We start from the raw sequence: 16,603 nt of genomic DNA, 5'->3' as shown, positions 1-16,603 counted from the left end.
GTCCAAGGGACTCGCAAGGTGATCAAACCAGTCAGTCCTAGAGGAGATCAACCCTGACTGCTCTTTAGAAGGCCAGATACCGAAGATGAAACTCAAATACTTTGGCCACCTAATGAGAAGGAAGGAGTCCCTGGAGAAGAGTCTAATGCTGGGAACAATAGATGGCAAAAGAAGAAGGGGATGGCAGAGAATGAGGTGGCTAAATGGAGTCACTGAAGCAGTTGGTGTGAGCTTGAGTGGACTCCAGGAAATGGTGGAGGACAGGAAGGCCTGGAGGAATGTTGTCCATGGGGTCGCGATGGGTCAGACATGACTTTGCAACTAACAACAACAAAGATTATTTTTATTCTTTGTCATGGCCTCTGTGCATCACACATATGGGGTTCTGCACCTGTGCAGTGCCTTTAGCCGGAAGATTAACAGCTAACGGTTTGGCAGGAAACTCCACTCCCCCTCCCCGCTAGTAGTATATAAGGAGCGGAGTGTCCGCCATTTTCCAGTCTTTGCGACCGCCATTCATTGTGCCTCGTGCTGCTTCGCTCTCGCTTAGATCATGCCTCTTACTCTCTTGTTCGAATCTTTTTCTCTTGTTCCTTCCAAGCTAGTATTCCTTTCTTACCTTAATGTATTACTCCAGTTATTCTCTTCGTTTTTTGCTTGTTTCTCATTCCTATTAAAACAACAACAACAACAAAAATATTATCTATTCCCGCTTTACTATCTTCTTTTCTTCTTTTTCCGCAATGGCTCAATGAACCACATTCCGCAAGTGCAGAGAGTGTGGCTTTAAAATGCCCGCTGTGGACCTGCACAACCTGTGCCTCCTCTGTTTAGGGGAGGGCCACAGGACAGACAAGTGTGTCCATTGCCTGGCCTTCTCAAAACAGGCCAGGAAGAACAGGGAGAACCGTTTATGGAAACTCCCGTGGGACCAGGCCCTCCTACAATCCAACCGGCTGGTGGCTAAGCCTGCTACAACCTCGGCCCCACCAGACCGCCGTCCGGCCTCTACTGAACCGCCGCAACGTCCGGCCTCTTCCTCTACTGCTCCGCCCTTACGCCCTTCAGGCAAAGGTGCTTCCGCCATCGGGAAGCGGCCTGTTTCTCTGCCCAAGAAACAGAAGGAAAAGAGGAAGCACAGTGCTCCTGAGAATCCGCCTGTGCACAAAAGGGCCAAGAAAGATAAGGCCGAGAAATGGGCAAAGAAACCGAAGAGGCCTGAATATTTGAAACAATGCTCAGGTTCGGCGGCCTCTTCGGTTCCGACTGCAGCCCCGGTACCGACACCGTTGGGTCCGACTATTCAAGCGGCGATGAGAGTCTCCCCTCCAGCCTCCCCACATTGTATGGGATCGGAGCTACACCAAGATCCACCTCGCGGTTCGATTTCTGATGGCGAGATCCAAGACTCTCCGCCGAGGGCTCGATCCCCAATTCCTATGCCACCTGTTGGGCTCGACCCGGGTACCAGATTGTCCCCACTGAGAGATCGGAGGAGCCGCTCTTCGGAACCCCGCTCTGATGACTGGTAGTATTCCCGGCACCGAGATGGTCCAACTGTCCATCCGTCGGATACTACCCGGCTGCTATAGCTCGATCCCCCGCAACTGAACATCGGGATCGACCCCACTCTACGGCTTCGAGGGGCGCTGGGTGTGCACCATCTCGGGAAAGCGAGAGATCCCAGTCACCAGGGGGTTCCTCCTCCAGCGTCCCGCCTCCATATGGGGTGGACTCGGACGAGTCTGAGGTCGATTCAACTTCACCTGATGCTGCGGTCACTTCACAAGGTCCGGCATCACCAGAAGAGCCGCATATCACGTTTGCTGAACTGATGTCCAGGCTGGTGAAGTTGTTGGAGATTGAAGCGAGCCAACAACCAGGGCCTAGCACTGACTGTTTCTACGATGTCATGCGGGGAGAACAATCGACCTCCATCGCTTTACCACTTATTACAACCCTTCGACAAGTGATGACCCAACCGTGGGACCTCCCAGCGCAGTCTCAACCGACCTCTAGAAAATATGAGGCAATATATCGAGTTCGTGAAGGGGACATTCCGTTCCTTCTCTGCCACCCCAAGCCAAATTCAGTGGTGATAGAATCATCTCAGGGTCGGGGGGCACGGGGTCATACAGCGCCCCGGGACAAAGAGGGAAGAAAGATCAACTCCCTCGCGCACCGGGTCTATGCGGCTTCAGGTCTGGGCCTAAAAATCTCTAACTATGAGGCAACCCTGGCGCGTTACCAATACTTTATAATGCAGCACCTGGACAACATCATTGCCACCCTCCCTGATAATCAAGGTGACTTAGCAAGGGTTTTCGTAAAGGAGGCAATGCAGGTCACTGTGCAACAACTATCCACCGCCAGACACCACGTGAATACGGACTCGAGGGCTCTCGTCGGCGCCATCTCTCTTTGGAGACACGCATGGTTGCATAACTACAACTTTCCCGAGGAGATGAAAAGGAGGATTGAGGAGATGCCCTTTGATGGATCCGGCCTCTTCAACGTTAGAACCGATCACAAGTTGAAGAAGATCCACAAGTCGAGGATGACTGCCCAGCGCATGGAACTACAACTGCCCCCTCGACGTAAGTGGTCATGGGCTCGGCCTCAGTATAGGCAGCAATTTCCACCCCGCCAACAGCCACAGCATTGCCAGCAGCGCCGCAAGCAGCTGCATCAGCATTTCCAGCAAGGCCACCGCCGCTTCGACGGAGATAAACATCAGCGCTGATGGGACAAGCGAATCTTCCCCCCCCTCCAACCCCAATCTCCCCCCTCTCATTTGGGGACCAGCTGAAAAGCCGACTCCCCGCTTGGGAATCCATTACATCTGATGAGTGGGTGTTATCCATCATCCAGCACGGATACAGAATTGAATTCGACGTTGTTCCATCATTGAGTCCTATCTGGTTTACACCATGCTCCCCGGTATTGTTAGACGAAATTTACCAACTTCTGTCTAAAGGAGCCGTTTATCACTTATCTTCATCGGAAGGACTCCACAGATTCTATTCTAGATATTTTACGGTCCCGAAACGAGATGGAGGGCTTCGGCCGATATTGGACTTGAGAGCTCTCAATAAATTTATAACACCAAAAAAGTTTCAAATGACCACACTTCAAAATATCCTCCTGTTGCTGGGGAGAGGGGATTGGTTCGCCTCGCTGGACTTGAAGGATGCCTATTTTCATATTTCGATACATCCACGACATAGGCGCTTCCTCCATTTTGTGGTAGCCTCTGAAATCTACGAATTCAAGGTGCTGCCGTTTGGACTGGCCACCGCACCGAGGGTCTTCACAAAGTGTATGGCTCTTGTCTGTGCATACCTTTGACTACGTGGAATTCAGATATACCCATACCTCGATGATTGGCTGTTGGTTTCCCGGACTAGGAGAGGACTTAGCTCCGCTGTAAATATGACCTGTGACTTATTGCAAGATCTTGGACTCTGCATTAATCGTCAGAAATCTTCTCTTCTCCCTACACAGACGAGCAACTTTATTGGAGCCCAGCTGGATTCGATGGTGGCGAAGGCCTTCCTCCATCGAGACAGACAACGTGCTATCGCTCGACACATTCGCCGGATTTGACGAGAAGGAATTGTTCCTGCCCAATCTGTTCAAAGACTGTTGGGACATATGGCAGCGTCCATCGCCATAGGCTCACATGCCAAACTCCGACTGCACCCCCTCCAATTGTCCTTCAATGGGAGGTTCCGACCACAAAGGGATCCGCCTACGAAGCAGATTGACTCCCATCCTCCGTTCTTCAGTCTCTACTATGGTGGACAGAATCAAGCAACCTAAACATTGGAGTCCCGTTTCAGCCTCGGTATCCGACAGTGACTCTCAGTACCAACGCGTCCCTTCTGGAATGGGGAGCTCTGTGCTCCAGTCTACGCACCCAGGGGGTTTGGAACTGTCAGGACTCCAGGAACCCTATCAACTTCCTGGAACTTCTTGCCATGTTCAAAGCACTACAGTCATTCGAGGACATGCTTCACCATCAGATTGTCCAGGTAACCTCGGACAACATAGCCACAGTTTTTTACTTAAACAAGGGGGGACAAGGTCCCCAAAATTACCAGTTTGTCGATGTGAATCTGGGACTGGTGCATACCGAGAGGCATCACTCTTATTGCAGTACATCTCACGGGCACGGACAATGTGGAAGCAGATCTCTTGAGCAGACACATGTCATGGTCACACGAATGGGAACTGGACCACCAGATTTGCAACAGGCTATTCCAGCGATGGGACTTCCCAGATAAAGACCTGTTCGCCACCCAACAAAACAGGGTGTGCAAGAATTTTTGTTCAAGAACGGGAATCGGGCAGGGGTCTTCCGGGGATGCCTTCATGATATCCTGGAGCGATATGACCTTTTACGCTTTCCCTCCGATTCCCCTCATCATGAGAATACTAGCAAAGGTGATTCACGACGGGGTCACAGGGCTACTGATAACTCCTTGGTGGCCATGCCAGCCATTGTTTTCGACACTTCTTCATATTTCTTGGGAGGAATACCTTCGGCTTCCTCCTGTCCCTTATAACTCAGCAGGAGGGCTCGATCCGACACCCGGACCTACCATCACTGAAACTGACCGCCTGGCGAATTCGATAACATTGAACGCCAGCACGGTACTGATCCCATCTGCAGTCCTTACTCATTCCGTTCCTACCACCGACACACAGGTCCATGCTGTGAATTCGTCTACTGCCTCTGCCTCGTCAGATCCAGTGAATATGCTGTTGGATTCACAAGCTTTGCATCCTGATATACAATATATTCTCGACTCTGCATTAAGACCATCCACTTGAAAATTGTATGTGGCACAGTGGCGTAGATTCTCTAGTTTTGCCGAATCTCATTCGTTTTCAGTGCCCTCCGCATCTATAGATCAGATCCTCCAGTTCCTCTTCGAGCTTCACCGTTCTGGTCTTAAACCTTCCTCCATAAAAATGTATACAGCGGCAATCTCCTGTTACCGCGGGACTGTGCAGGGGTTGTCCATTTTCTCTCAGCCACTGATTAAGAGATTCCTCAAAGGATTTTGCAATCTTCATCCAACAATTAGACCGTTTATGCCCACTTGGAGTCTCTCAGTGGTACTACAGGCACTAACACGGCCTCCTTTTGAGCCCCTGGCAACAATTGATCTATATCTTGTCTCTTGGAAAACTGCCTTCCTTATAGCAGTTACTTCAGCCCTTAGATCTAGTGAACTCTGTGCCCTCAGAGTCGATCCTCCATTTTTTAATTTTCACAAGGAGAAGGTAGTGTTAAGAATGGATCCGTCTTTTCTCCCAAAGGTGGCTACCTCTTTCCACATGGATCAGGAAATTATCTTGCCTGCATTTTTTCCGGCTCCTTCAAATCCAGTCGAGAGGTCTCTGCATACGCTAGATGTTTGTTGTTGCTTAGCTTTTTACAGATCAAGGACTGAGTCTTTTCATCACTCTAATAGACTCTTCATTAAATATTGGGAACAAAACTGAGGCTTCCCAGTTACTCCTCAGATCTAAATGGATAGTTAACACTATTACTCTGTCTTATCAGTTAGCCAAGACAGACTTACCGACAACTCCAAGGAGCCACTCCACTAGGGCTGTAGCTGCCTCTTCAGCCTTCGCATCAGGAGTCCCTATTGAGGATGTCTGCAGAGCTGCCACCTGGGCTATTCCATGTACTTTTGCAAGACATTATAGATTGGATGTTTGTGCTAGACAGGACTGTTCTTTTGGCAGAGCCGTTCTTTCATCTATTCTTCGTTGGTGACTCCTCCCTCTGCCATTTCGGGTAAGCTGGTTATTCTACCCATATGTGTGATGCACAGAGGCCATGATGAAGAAGAGCAGGTTGCTTACCTGTAACTGATGTTCTTCGAGTGGCCATCTGTGCAGTTACACAACCCACCCACTGGCCCCACTTGGTGTCATGGGTGGTCCGACTTTTTTTTTTGGTACTGACCTATTTTCTCTGCTTGTTGTACCACCAAGAGGTTTTGTTTTATTCCATACTGACAAAAATAAATAAATTCCTGTTACTTTAGTTCTTTTTACAACTTTTTGTTAGGGAGCGAACGTTCGGTCTGTCAAAGACTGGAAAATGGCAGACATTTCGCTCCTTATATACTACTAGTGGGGAGGGGGAGCGGAGTTTCCCACCAAACCATTAGCTGTTAATCTTCCGGCCAAAGGCACTGCGCAGGCACAGAACCCCATATGTGTGACTTCACAGATGGCCACTCGAAGAACATCAGTTACAGGTAAGCAACCTGCTCTTTTGCTATCCATTTAGAGTCTTTTAGACCTATCACTTTATATTGTTTTAATGTAAATTTTTATGTAAACCACTTTGGCAGTCATATTGGCTCCAGTATAGGATCATTGGTCTAGTAAATAAATCTATGCATGCTTGAACCTTATGGGGATTGGGTAAAGGACACAATTGACATTTCCCAGTGTCATGCATAATGTCAAGTCTTATCCAGAGATGTAGGTTTTTGTGGAAGATTCTTCCTTCTCTAAATATGTATCTTGTGTACTAACAATACTAACAGTGATATCTCTGTGACTGCAGATGCATGCAAATGTAGGAGTCCCACAGCATTTCCCTGGATATCCTTGAGAAAACATAATTGACCTACAAACCTTTCCTTCTGCCATCTTGTCCTCCCATGATTATTTATGACCTTAGTGATATGTGCAACAGCAGCTAATGCTGTAAAAAAAATAGGCACTGGTGTGATGGCCAGACTTCTACAAACTTCTTTGGCCATTTGAAGACAACAGAAGTTAGAGGAAAAATAGAGTCCTTACAAATTTTACTTGTCATGTTTGCTAGAAAGTTATTTCAATTCAGCTCAAGAATTAGTTGCTTAATATCATCTTTTGCTAACCCAGGCTTATCCAGAAATAATGTGATTTGCAGCATATTGCTTATATATAAATTCTTCCTGACACAGAAGCTTTGAAGAAAAACTCAAGTAATTCAGACAATGCTCTAGATAATCTGTTAATACTTCTACATTTTGCACCAAGAGAAATTCCATCAGTATACTTTTTAAACAAGTTAATCTGATTAGCAACACATGCCAGGGAGCAATATGAAATGTAACTCAAAGGAGTTATAGGAGGGGTTTATTTTACTTTTTTATTTTACTTGGGAGTTTATATAAGGACACCATAATGAAAAGAGATCCAATAAAGTCAGGCACTTCTACTGAGGATGCTCTAGAGCCATGTTTGCAGCTGAGGAGTAGAAACAATTTAGCTGTTGAGCTTTGGGAAGACAGAGCAGGACTACAACAACCTGACTAGCTAATAAAGAGGCCAGGGAGCAAGAGCTAGTTGAAAAAGTGGAAACTGTACTACTTAATAATTTAGCAGTCACGTGCCACTTGTGGGCTTCTTAGAAGCATCTCATTGGCCGTTGTGAGAAATAGTATGTTTGGATCCAGGTACACTCTTTTTCTTATGTTTGTGCATTGTTTCTGTCTTAAATAGGTTCACTTAGATCTGGAGCTGCAATTTGGTGCACACATGACACCTCTCTTAGGACCTGCTACACTCCCACCCTGCTCTTGATTTTCATTTCATTTTTTAGACTTCTTAATTTTTTTAAAAAAAGGAGGCAAACATGAAATCCCTACTTCCAAAGGAATCCTTTATTTCCAGTAATGCCAAAGGACTTGTCCCTGAGCCTTATTAGTTCACTTTTTGGGAAAAGCAGAAAATTATGAGCTTGTTTGTTTAGGTGTACATCACCTTTGCCTTAGATTATGTGGCAACTTGTTTTTCTTTAAGCCTGCTGGAAAATTGATTTTTGTGACTGATCATGCCTGCCAGAATAACCATTTTGTGAATGAGCAATCCCCCGCCCCCAGCCATGGCAGCATCTTCCACCCCAAAAAAGTTGGGGAGCCCTGACTTAGACCTAAGTCTCAGTTTGACCGACCATTCCCTCCTTAGCACCAAGGAAACTAAGCCAGGTCATCTGTGAGTCAAGTGTAATATTAAGGTTTGCCACTTGATTATTGGCCAGTCTGATCATGGAGAGCTGTGAGAAGGAAGGATGGAAAATAGCACAGTCAGGTGGGGAGAAGGAGGAAGAGGTACGAGAGGACCTTAGAAAAGAAGCCAGGAAATTGAGAAAATAGGAAATAGGGAAGGGATATAGAAGGCAGTGACAGAGAGCAGTAAAAGTGCAGGCAAGGCATGCAAAGAGATAGGAACAGTCACAAGCTGGCCAATTGCCATGGACTAGATGGGAAACTAAGCCTCCCTTCTCCCTGCTGAGGCTCCACACCTGCTTCAGGAAGACCCCAAAGAACAGTCCAGGTTGCTTGTGATCTCACTTATTTTTTCTGAAAAGGATTCCAGCCCATGCCCCTATAAGGACTCCCCTGCTCCTTTTGTGAGAGCCAGATTCTCCTTCTCTGTGTGGGGTGGGGAACACTGTGGGGAGCTGAGATTACTCCTTCCACTAACTGCATTCAGACTAACTGCATTCTGCTTGGGACTATCAAAACAAGATTGGTTATGATGGAAGCCAGGGTATGCAGCCAGAGAAGGGATCCCAAGCTTTAAAAAAAGTATGAAACTGAAGCAATAGAAAAAGACTTTCTATTAACCCTCTGAAGACTGTCCTTAAAGGACTTGCTTAGAAGCAGGCAAGTGAGATGGTGCTCAAAGGAGCTGCTATGTAAAGCATGCCTTAGCCACTGAAGCTGCTGGAAAAACTTGATCAATTCCTAAGCAACACTTCCCTGTCTCATTCTTTATTGATGAATGAATGAGGGTGACTCTGGTGTCCTTTTGCCAGAGGTTGGCCTCACAGATTGGCAGATGTCTCCATGGAGCTTGGGGGTCATCATTTGAAAATGAAAGTGTGTATGAGCCCTGCATAACTCAACTTGTACTTCAAAATAAAGAATGACCTTGCTAAAACTAGTGCAATGAAAATTAGAGAGACAAAACCCCACAAACTCTCATATAATATCTGTAATCATCTCATGAATAGCACAGTCATCTGAATCAACCCACTGGAAATGCCTGTCTGATATGGACTGTGAGACAAATGCTACCGTGTTATAATGTTGCTGCCTTAAATGGTGGTGCAACTCTTTACATCAGCTTTGTGCTTGGATCAGAGAATGCAGTGGTACTAAACCATTCCATCTGTTTCTTGTTGTTTCTTGGAAACTTTTGCCTGGAACATATACTGGGTTTATTAAAGAAACATGTAAAATGATGGTAGGAATTTGCACCACCTTTTGGTAGCATTTTCCCACTTTATTGGAAAGGTTGACTGTTTCTCTGTGTGTGATTTTAAATACATTCAGGGAGTGATCCTGTGAAGTACAACTCTAGCTTCCAGGAATCCACTGTATTGAGGTGACAGTGTTTAATGCCTGGCCAAGAAAGGGATTAAGAACCACCCTGATCCAGAGTTTTGGTGATATAGCTGCTACGGAAGACAAATTAAAGTTCCCAGAAGTGTGTGCTAAGGATTCACTGGATGTTAATGAACCGCTAAAAGTGTGTGTTGAAGCTGCATTCCAGCTGTTCTATCTTTGGCCAGCTCAAAAATTTGTGTTAATATAACACTGGGCAATTTCATGAAAGGATGCGTGTCATAGCAATCATAGCATCAATGGTAATAACCACCTTCCTGCTAGTACATATACTTTATATTGTTTAGATATTGAGCATCTTTTTCCTATCATTTGAATACAAATGAATATTGAAGATGCAGTTTTATTGAATATAATATATTATCTTTGTTTCCTAAATTAAAGCACTCTTTATTCATGCTTTGTCCTCCTGGGTTCTCATGCTTCACATGCCGTGGCTACCCAAGTTGTTTGTCCCAACCCCATAAGAACTTAAGAATATACTGGATCAAATCAAAGGCTTAACCAGTTTAGACCTAGTTCATTCTGTCCTACAGTGCCTAACCCAAAGTCCTGATGGGAAGCCCAGAACAGGACAAGAATACAACAGCCCTCTCCCAGTTGTGTTCTCCAGAAACCAGTATATAGAAGCATAGTGTCTCTTGTGCTGGCACTAATATTGATGGCCTTACCCTCCATGGAATCGTGTTGAAAAGCAGTCAATTGAATGGGTCCCATTTTAATCAGCAGCACCTGCCAAAGCTCCCTTTACTTTATGCCTTTTCTTTAGTGTCTGGTCACATTACAGTTTTGTGTACTGTGTCTTACTAAGTTATGGCAATGATTTCTTGTACTAAGCTTTATTTATCTGACAAGCAGAGATCAAAAAGGATTATTATATTGAGATAATGAATAGCAGACAAGATAGAAAGAGACATTATTTAATCCAATATCTCTTTTTCTTCTGTGATCTCTTAGATTCATGTATCAGGTTTTCTTAATATTTTCTTAATATTTATACAGCCAGAAAACCTGTTATACTACAGCCAGGATGAAGAATCTAAAATCATGATAAGTGATTTTGGACTTTCGAAAATGGAGGGTAAAGGTGATGTCATGTCCACAGCTTGTGGCACCCCAGGATACGTTGGTAAGTACCAGTGTTGTTTCAGCCATATAGTGCTCTTCTGTTCTAGCAGTAATGGAAACTTACCAAACCAAGGGCAATCCAAAGGTCTCTAGAGAAGCACAGTAAATATCCTGTTTTTATCATTTGGTTGTTTGTTGTTGATTTCTTTGTTTGCAAGTTTTTTATACTGATTCCAGAATGGTGAACAATAGAAAGATTAAAAGGTAAAAGAAAACAATACTATATCAAAACAGAGTAACCATAAAAGAAGGCTAGTCCATCAAGGAAGGTTTCTTAGAATACAGAGGTTTTCAGGGGGTGCTGACCATCATGTTGTGGTCTTCTAACCACCAGAGGCAGCGAGTTCGTACTTTCCTGCAACAGCAAAAATGTGAGGTTCCATCATGGTTGGTGGATTGCATTTGGCTTGGTTTGTCAAAAGTTATGGAGTCCTTTAGATTCTCTCTCAGGGAAAATAGAGGGAAGTAATTTTTACCAGTATCATGGTGCAGAGGATAAGAATTGAAAAGGTCCCACTGCCATGCCAGGATCCTAATCTGAATTTCTTACTCCCAGATTATTTTTAAACACAAGTTACATTAATTTTGTATACACCCTGACCTGTTTGAAATGGCACAGCAACCTACCATGGGTGGTCAGTCATTGTGAATTCTAGTGTCATGTGAGCCCAGTACAGTTTCTGCATGGTGGCTTATTTTCCTTGGACAAGCCAACCTGTGGCTTGTTTGTTTATACTTATGGTGGCCTTTGCATTGTCCAAACCCAGAGGGACAATTTTATTGCGAGTTGCCATATATGACTAGAGAGCCAGTCAGCCAGATGAAAACTGCTGTCACCCACACATGCAGCTTCCTCCTGTCTCAGCTGACAGCTACCTTTACATTTACGTTTTGGTGATTTCCCTGTCTGTGTTACTACTTTGTCGTGATATTTTTGTATGTTTCCCAGCCCCACTCACTGCTGTGTAACCCACACCAATATGTGGTACTTAGTGTACATGCTGGAGCCAGCAAGAAGTCTGACGGGGAGAACAAACCACAGCAAGACTGATTGTCTCTTGGGAGCATCATGGTTGTCCAGCAAAAAGCCAATGCACGGTGGCTTATTTGCAGGGTGACTTAGTGTGATGTGCACATCCATAGTACATATCAACTCTCAGATGTTGAAGCAGTGCTTCTCTATGTGAAGCATTTAGTGTGCACACATGATTCCTCACTCATGGTAGTTTGCACATTCTTTACACAACACCCTCCTCCTCCAGGGTCTTCTCCATGCTTTGTAACCATTTCTGTAGCTTTTTCCAGATTGAGGAAAGTCTGGTCTTATCTGGAAATAGCACTATGAGAAGCTGGTGTATTTTTGCTCATGTAATTCCACTGTCCTCCAGCACCACCTTGTGTTTGTGTAATGAAACATATAGAAAGGCAGAGAGAGAAAAAACCTGAGGAAAAATGGATGTTAGGGAGCCAATCCTGCAGAGAATCTAGAAGCAGGTATAGTGGTGGGTTAAAGGTCACATGTAAAGAAGCTCATAGACTAGATGGAGCTTTCCTGAAAATCAAAGTTACTCTTTGTCTTTCTGAAGTTTTTGCCCTTTATTCAAAAATAATGTTTTGAACTAGTCTCATCATGTGTTTCCTTCAACCTGGCACTTGCTACTGATTGGAAACAAGTTTGAGAGTTTTCAGGTTTTCAGTTAGACTTGTACTTGCAGTAAATTGGTTTTTAAAGGCCTTGTGTCAGTCTTTCTCTAAACCCAATGCTTTTGTCTAGACCAGGTGGAAAGCTAGATCTCTTTCAAGTATAGCACTCCAACCAATGGGGGCTGGGAAATGCTTGGCAGTTTCATTGATGAGCAGTACTGGAGGAGGATGCAATGACACAAGCGCACCCACTCACTCCTACTCATAACCACACATTCTTCCCTGTTACTCATTGACACGAAGATAAACACACATAGTCACACAGGCTTACAATCTAAAAGTCATCCCTGGCAAGGCCACACAGAGAAGCGAGAAAAATGGCAAAGGGATAATCAGGGAATGAAAGTGTATCAGCTCAGTTGCACATTAGATTCAGTAAGGGAAGAGGACTAAAGACATTTATCAAAGGCTTCATGAAAAAGTAAACTTTTTTGAGATGGTAATGACATTTCATAGTAAAGTATGAAATTTAATTACATAATTGCAAAGGCCATATAGTCTAAACAGCTTGTGGCCCAGCTATTTAAAGGACCATCTGCATCCATATATACCTACCTGCCCCCTTAGATCAGCTCAGGAGGCCCTTCTACAAGAACCACCCCTCAGGGAGATAAGGATGGCAACTAGTCATAGGATCTTTTCCGCTGCTGCTACCCATCTTTGGAACTCCCTCCCTAGGGAAATTTGCCTAGCGCCATCTTTATTTTCCTTTCTGTGCCAGGTGAAGACATAACTTTTTAGGATTTTTTTTAACATTTACTTTGCATGCTGTGGCCCTTTTTAATTGCTTTTATAGAAGTTTAATTCATTACGTTTTAATTGGTTTTAATGTGTTTTACTCTGTTAATATGTTTTATGCATTGTAAGCCACCTAGGAAGGCCTCAACAATTATAGGCAGCCTATAAATACATGTAAATAAATAAAGTCAAGCTTCTCTTGCTGCAGAACTTGAATTACCGTATTTTTTGTTCTATAAGACTCACCTGACCATAAGACACACCTAGTTTTTAGAGGAGGAAAACAAGAAAAAAATATTCTGAATCAAATGGTTTACTAAACTATTTAATAAACTATAACAGAATACAGTAATACTGTATTTCAACCTTGTAAAGTGAACAGCAGTCAACAGTGGCATTAAGAACCATCATCACTGTCATTAACAAAATAGAGTCTTTAAAGTTCAAGTACTCTTCTAGTTTTCGTCGAACCCATAGAACTCATCATCGCTAGAGTCAGAATTTATGAAGCTCTGTTGCTCACAATCACTGACATCACTTTCTTCACTATCTTCATATAAGATACCATCTTCGGTTCCATCCAAAGCACTGCTAATTCCACATTTTTTGAATGACTGTACAATGGTTTCCTCCTTCACTGAGTACCATGACGTTTTCACCTTTTCACAAACTTGAGTGATAGTGGGCCTCTTCATTCGTCCAGTAGGTGTCAGATCATGATTACCAGCAGCCATCCATTTGTACCACTCTTCTCGCATAAAGACCTTAAATGGTTTGTTGATGGAAACGTCGAAAGGTTGCAACTGGCTGGTAAGACCTCCAGGAATTACAGCTAGATGAGTCTTCACTTCTTTAAAGCACTTTTTTGTAGTTTCGCTAATATGTGCTCTAAACTGGTCAAGCACTAATAAGGCAGGTTTTTTCAGAAGCCCTCCAGGACGTTTGGACCACACTTTTTCAACCCATACTCTCATTCCATTTTTGTCCATCCATCCTTTCTCATGAACATGTACAACAACTCTTCTTGGAATCACTTCTTTTGGAAATGTTTTCCTTTTGAAAATTAACATGGGTGGCAATTTGGTGCCATCTGCACAGCAAGACAACACATCCGTGTAATGGGGTTTCTCATGTCCAGAGTTTTTCACGGTGATAGTTTTGGCACCTTTCAAATCAACAGTCCTATTAGATGGCACATGAAAGGTTAGCGGGACTTCATCCATATTCCCAATCTGGCCAATTTCAACCCCATTTTTCTTCCTAGCATCAATTACAAATTTCTGAAAAGACACAATCTTAGGTTCATATTCTTTTGACATTTTTTGCGCAATTCTAGTTTTGGTGCGCATAGCAAGGCCAGATCGCCTCATAAATCTGTAGCACCACGATGGTGATCCAGTAAAATCGTGAATGCCTTTCTCTACAGCAATGCGTTTGGCTTCATGTATTATCATTTTTGTAGAGACTGAGAAGCCATTATTCCGGTGATGTGTGATCCATTCTTTCATGGCCACCTCTAACTGTGGCCACTTTGCAGAATTCCTGTGAAAAGTGTGCTTACTTTTATTATCACTTCCCCATGGGCTTCATTAAAAGATGGGTTGCCATTTGAAAACGCACACCGACCTGTGGGGGTGGGCAGTCCATCCCAGTCCGTCTCTCCGTGGCGGCCAGCGGGTTAAAGCCCGCGGCTCCTCCTCCTCCGCACCCCTCCCCCTGAGCGGCACAGTTCTCACCTGTGCCGGAGGGGGGGGCAGAGCAGGGCACGCTGAGCGCGTGCCAGCCAGGTGGTGCCAGGTGGTGCAGGCAGGCTGGCAGCGTCCCGGCGGTGGTCTTCTGGGCGGCAGCAGTGGCAGGTCTTCCCGGGTGGTGGGCGTAGGCACTCCGTCCCAGTCCGTCTCTCCGTGGCGGCCGGCGGGTTAAAGCCCGCGGTTCCTCCTCCGTCCCCCTCCCCCTGAGCAGCACAGCTCTCACCTGTGCCGGGGGGGGGGGGCGGAGTAGGGCGCACTGAGCACGTGCTGGCCAAGTGGTGCAGGTAGGCTGGCAGCGTCCTGGCGGTGGAATTACATGTCCCCGGCGTCGGGCACACCATGCTGCACATCTGACAGACTTACTGCACACACATATTCACTCTGTTAGACGTACAGACATTTCCCCTTACTTTTGAGGGGGAAAGAAGTGCGTCTTACAGAGTGAAAAACACAGTATCTTCATGCAATTTTCTAGCAATACAGTTAACATCTACCAACATGATAGCATCTAAGAGCATACAGAAGCATCTAGTGAAAGTCGAAGGGAAAGGATGTGTCTGTATCTACCCTGTCATGTGTTTATTCATCCATTTCTTCATGCAAATCTGTGATGGCTGTAGACAACCAGAAGTGCTGGATCTCTTTTTTGCTGATTTTGTTTTTGGATGCAATTTTTAAAATAATGTAAGGCACCTTTTACTCATTCCTTTATCTTCATAGATGCCACTGCCTTTAAAGTTGCTCCCATGCTGGTCCGGGAATGGTAAATACATCTGTATATAATATAGCTCATTTTGGTCTCCTTTTAACATACTAAGCCAGAAACCCCCCCTCCTGATGATGCCTGTTCCTTGCAGGAAGCATAAGTATCAAAATGAGCCACAGACACCTTTACACATATCCAGAGCATCATGGGAGCAATCAGGGAGCCACCAATAAGGTAAAAAGTGTTGCATCCATGGACCTAACCATGGGAGGGAGTAGGTGTGGTGCAGTGAGGATGTCTCTTCCTGACTTTGTGGTTAGGCAGTCCGATTCATATATGGCTGCCATCTTTCAGATTATGTATTTACAGTAGTAGAACAGGAAAGCCATTAGTGGTTAGAATGTTGGACTGGGACATGGAAGATCCAGATTCTAATACTCATTTCTCCATGAAGTTCGTTGAAGATGTTCGACCAATCATTTACCTTAGGGCAGGGGTCTCAAACTCAACTTACCTGGGGGCAGTCTGGGTGAGGCTGGGCTGCATCAAGTATTCCACCACCGCAGTGGTGGTGGGTCACTCATCCCGCGTCGCTCCTGGAGGCCGGCCCGGCGCCGCCGGCACTTTGAAGGCCCCTCCCCTGTGCCCTGCCCATCCCGGCAATTGGCCCGCGGGCCTCGAGTTTGAGACCCCTGCCTTAGGGCCAATCATTGACTTTCAGCCTGACCTTCCTCACCAGGTTGTTAGAAGAGGACTAAGTTTCTTCCTGCAGGAAAACTAAGTAATCTTCTGAAGAATAAAACTATACTCACTAAGGGTGGCTTCATCCTTTCAGTTACTGCATCATTAGCTGCAGTGTATTAAACTACATATTCAGCACAGCACATGCAAACCTGGACTAGCCAAACAACATAAGAACCCAAGCAATCACTTGGGATTGTAATAAATGTTGGGCCAGGAGTAATGTGTCATTTGAAAGTTATACCCAGGGTTGCACAGTATTATCAAAGAAGTGAATCCAACAATCCCTTGTAGTGTTGCAGAAGAAGCTGGGATGCATCTGATGAGTTACATCCCAGCATCTTCTGAAACATAGCATCTTCTGATTTGTATAGTCCATTGGCCTGATCACTAAACAATCA

The 16,603-nt window shown here is 45.0% G+C and overlaps 1 protein-coding gene across 2 annotated transcripts in view; it reads left to right on the top strand.

The window, feature by feature from the left end:
• Positions 1 to 16,603, top strand: part of CAMK1D (calcium/calmodulin dependent protein kinase ID) — a 300,125-nt gene that overhangs the window by 240,691 nt on the left and 42,831 nt on the right. For both annotated transcript variants that reach the window (XM_044423426.1, XM_044423427.1), the window contains one exon: positions 10,437 to 10,563. In XM_044423426.1, coding sequence (XP_044279361.1) covers positions 10,437 to 10,563 — 127 coding nt within the window. The remainder of the gene's footprint in view (positions 1 to 10,436; positions 10,564 to 16,603) is intronic.

Source organism: Varanus komodoensis, unplaced genomic scaffold (assembly GCF_004798865.1).
Source record: "Varanus komodoensis strain SLA01 unplaced genomic scaffold, ASM479886v1 scaffold13_3, whole genome shotgun sequence".
NCBI classification, from domain to species: domain Eukaryota; kingdom Metazoa; phylum Chordata; class Lepidosauria; order Squamata; family Varanidae; genus Varanus; species Varanus komodoensis.
Note: the sequence above shows the minus strand (reverse complement) of the source record. Positions and strands in the feature narration are given on the sequence as shown.